This window comes from Echinops telfairi, unplaced genomic scaffold (genome assembly GCF_000313985.2).
Source record: "Echinops telfairi isolate 266 unplaced genomic scaffold, ASM31398v2 ScPeMD7_7424;HRSCAF=8462, whole genome shotgun sequence".
Classification (NCBI taxonomy): Eukaryota; Metazoa; Chordata; class Mammalia; order Afrosoricida; family Tenrecidae; genus Echinops; species Echinops telfairi.
In genome coordinates this window covers 15,330,361-15,332,579 of record NW_022111324.1, presented here as the reverse complement: position 1 = coordinate 15,332,579, position 2,219 = coordinate 15,330,361, and the positions used below count along the sequence as shown (strand labels likewise).

General features: G+C 41.7%; 1 protein-coding gene across 5 annotated transcripts in view; it reads right to left on the bottom strand.

The window, feature by feature from the left end:
• Window positions 1-2,219, bottom strand: part of RABGAP1L (RAB GTPase activating protein 1 like) — an 812,491-nt gene that overhangs the window by 139,885 nt on the left and 670,387 nt on the right. For all 5 annotated transcript variants that reach the window (XM_004706718.2, XM_004706719.2, XM_045297897.1 and 2 more), the window contains one exon: window positions 1,758-1,886. In XM_004706718.2, coding sequence (XP_004706775.1) covers window positions 1,758-1,886 — 129 coding nt within the window. The remainder of the gene's footprint in view (window positions 1-1,757; window positions 1,887-2,219) is intronic.

Genomic DNA, 2,219 nt, shown 5'->3' with positions numbered 1-2,219 from the left:
AAAAGAAAAGCACTCAAACAGTTCCAGGTCTGTCCGCTGACCTTTATGAGTGTTTTCCAGTCAAGTCTGCTGGGGTGCCAACGTCCTGGCCCCAAAGTCCACCTTTGGCATTCCTTGGGGACTTCGTTGCTTTGCTCCCCTTGCTGTTCCACTGCTTGTCCTTAATGTTTTGCTCTGGTGCGGCGGGGCTGGATCAGGCACATGTCCCTCACTGTGTCCCCAGGGCTGTCTCCTCTAGCACTATGGGTCAGTGAGGGACCTCGTGTCTCATGGTGGAGCCGGCCCGTGGTCCTCTCTATGCCTTGGCTTGCTCTGAGCTGGGATATTGTCCTTAGGGATTGGTGGGCTGGGATGTGTTCCACTCTTTGTCCTTTCCTCTTTGTTTGCTCTTGATCAGATGCTCCCTTCTTCCTGAGCTGCAGCTTCAGTGCTGTCCTCTGAAGTGCATTCCTCTAGGGTGGGTGGTACCCTGAAGGCCTCTCTATTGGTTCCCTGTATGTTGCATTTATGTTTTGGCACACCAGGTTGAAGTCTGGTCCCTCTTTCACTCTCCTTACATAGGTCTTCTTACTACTGCCCAAACCCTTCAGGTACCAACTAGCTTCAGGGTCGTTCAGCTGGCTGTAACCTCTGCCTGGAATACAGATATTGCCAAGAATAATCCCTCCTCCATCCCATCTCCTTTACCTCTTGATAATTTCTACTCTGATTATTCATAAACAAACCTCATCCTTCACTTATCCACCAATCCAATCTCCCTTATCTTGTCCTACTTTTGCTATATTCATGGCTAGTTTTAAGTATATATTTTCAATTTATTATGTCAATTGCTTATTGTCTGTTTCCTTCTGTAAGAATGAAACATCCTTAAGAATTGGCATCTTTTTCTGTTTAGCTCATGAAACAAATTTATATTCAAGTCATGGTTCAGTAAGATCATCAAGCATATTCCAGAAATACAAGAATTAGCATCAATAAATGAGTTCTGACTTAAAAAGAACTGCTCACACTTTACTAATACAACCTTCTGCATATAAGAGATCACAATTTCAAATCAGCTCACAAAATATGATTAGTTTTATCAGCCACCTGACAAGGACCAATGGACCTATGGACATTAGGATGAGAATATGTGAATCAAGATTCAAAGCTCTCTGAGTCTCCCAGTGAAAGGAAATCAGTGCCCAAGCAGGATTTTCTTGCTCTGTCCTAAATAAGCTTAAAACAGATGTCAAATGCCAAACACTAAGTGTGTTGCTATGGAAACCACGATCACAGTCTTCCATGCTAGAGTCCCACCTATGGAATAAATGTTTGTCTTTGTATTATTTTACTCTGAACCTGTCAATTTCCACTCTAAGGTTTACTAGAAGGTACAGCTACTACATATACATACTAGCTTGTTGGAATAATCTGGCAGACCTAGTGGATACACAATTACTTTAAGCACAGTCAAAACCCAACAACAATGTATACAATACCACAGAATAAATTTAGATTCACAGTGACCCCTTAAGACAGAAAAACTGCTCAAACGGGTTTCTATAAATCTTTATAGGCACAGACAGCCTCATCTTTCTCCCATAGAACAATTGGTGGGTTTGAACTGTTGGCCTTGAAGTTAGTAAAACAATGCTTAAGCCACAGTACCAGAGCGCCTTAAGAAACATATATAGGAAAACTAGCTTTTACATAATTTGTGATGTTCTTCTGCATTTAAGTTCCAGCTTTATTATCTATACATTCATATTTCTTACCTTAATATTGCATGCCTGCTCCATCAATCTTCTTGCATTTTCCTCTGCCCGGTATCTCTTAGGAAGCTGAACTCTGAAGAACTTCAAAGCACCTTCAAAATCAGCTTGCAGTAGATCTTCCTTTGAGGTCTGCAAAACGAGCACCCCAAACCATTACATTTTCATTGGCGTCCAGGACAAGTACACTTCAGCAAGAATATTCATATATTTTCACAGTAAGATTTAGGTTGCCTCCAGATTTTTGTAGGACAACATTTCTAACCTCTTTTCTAGAAGCTGAATAAGTCCCCATGAGCCCCAGCTAAAGTAGCAATGTAAGACAGCACTGGCCAACTAACACATTCAACTAGTGTGAGCTAAAGATTAGAATGGTGGTTACTGGTGATGTTTCCCAGGTTGTAACCCTGAGGAAAAAGGGGGGAAACAGGGAACTATTTAAACTTGGGAGTTCTGGTCATGTTG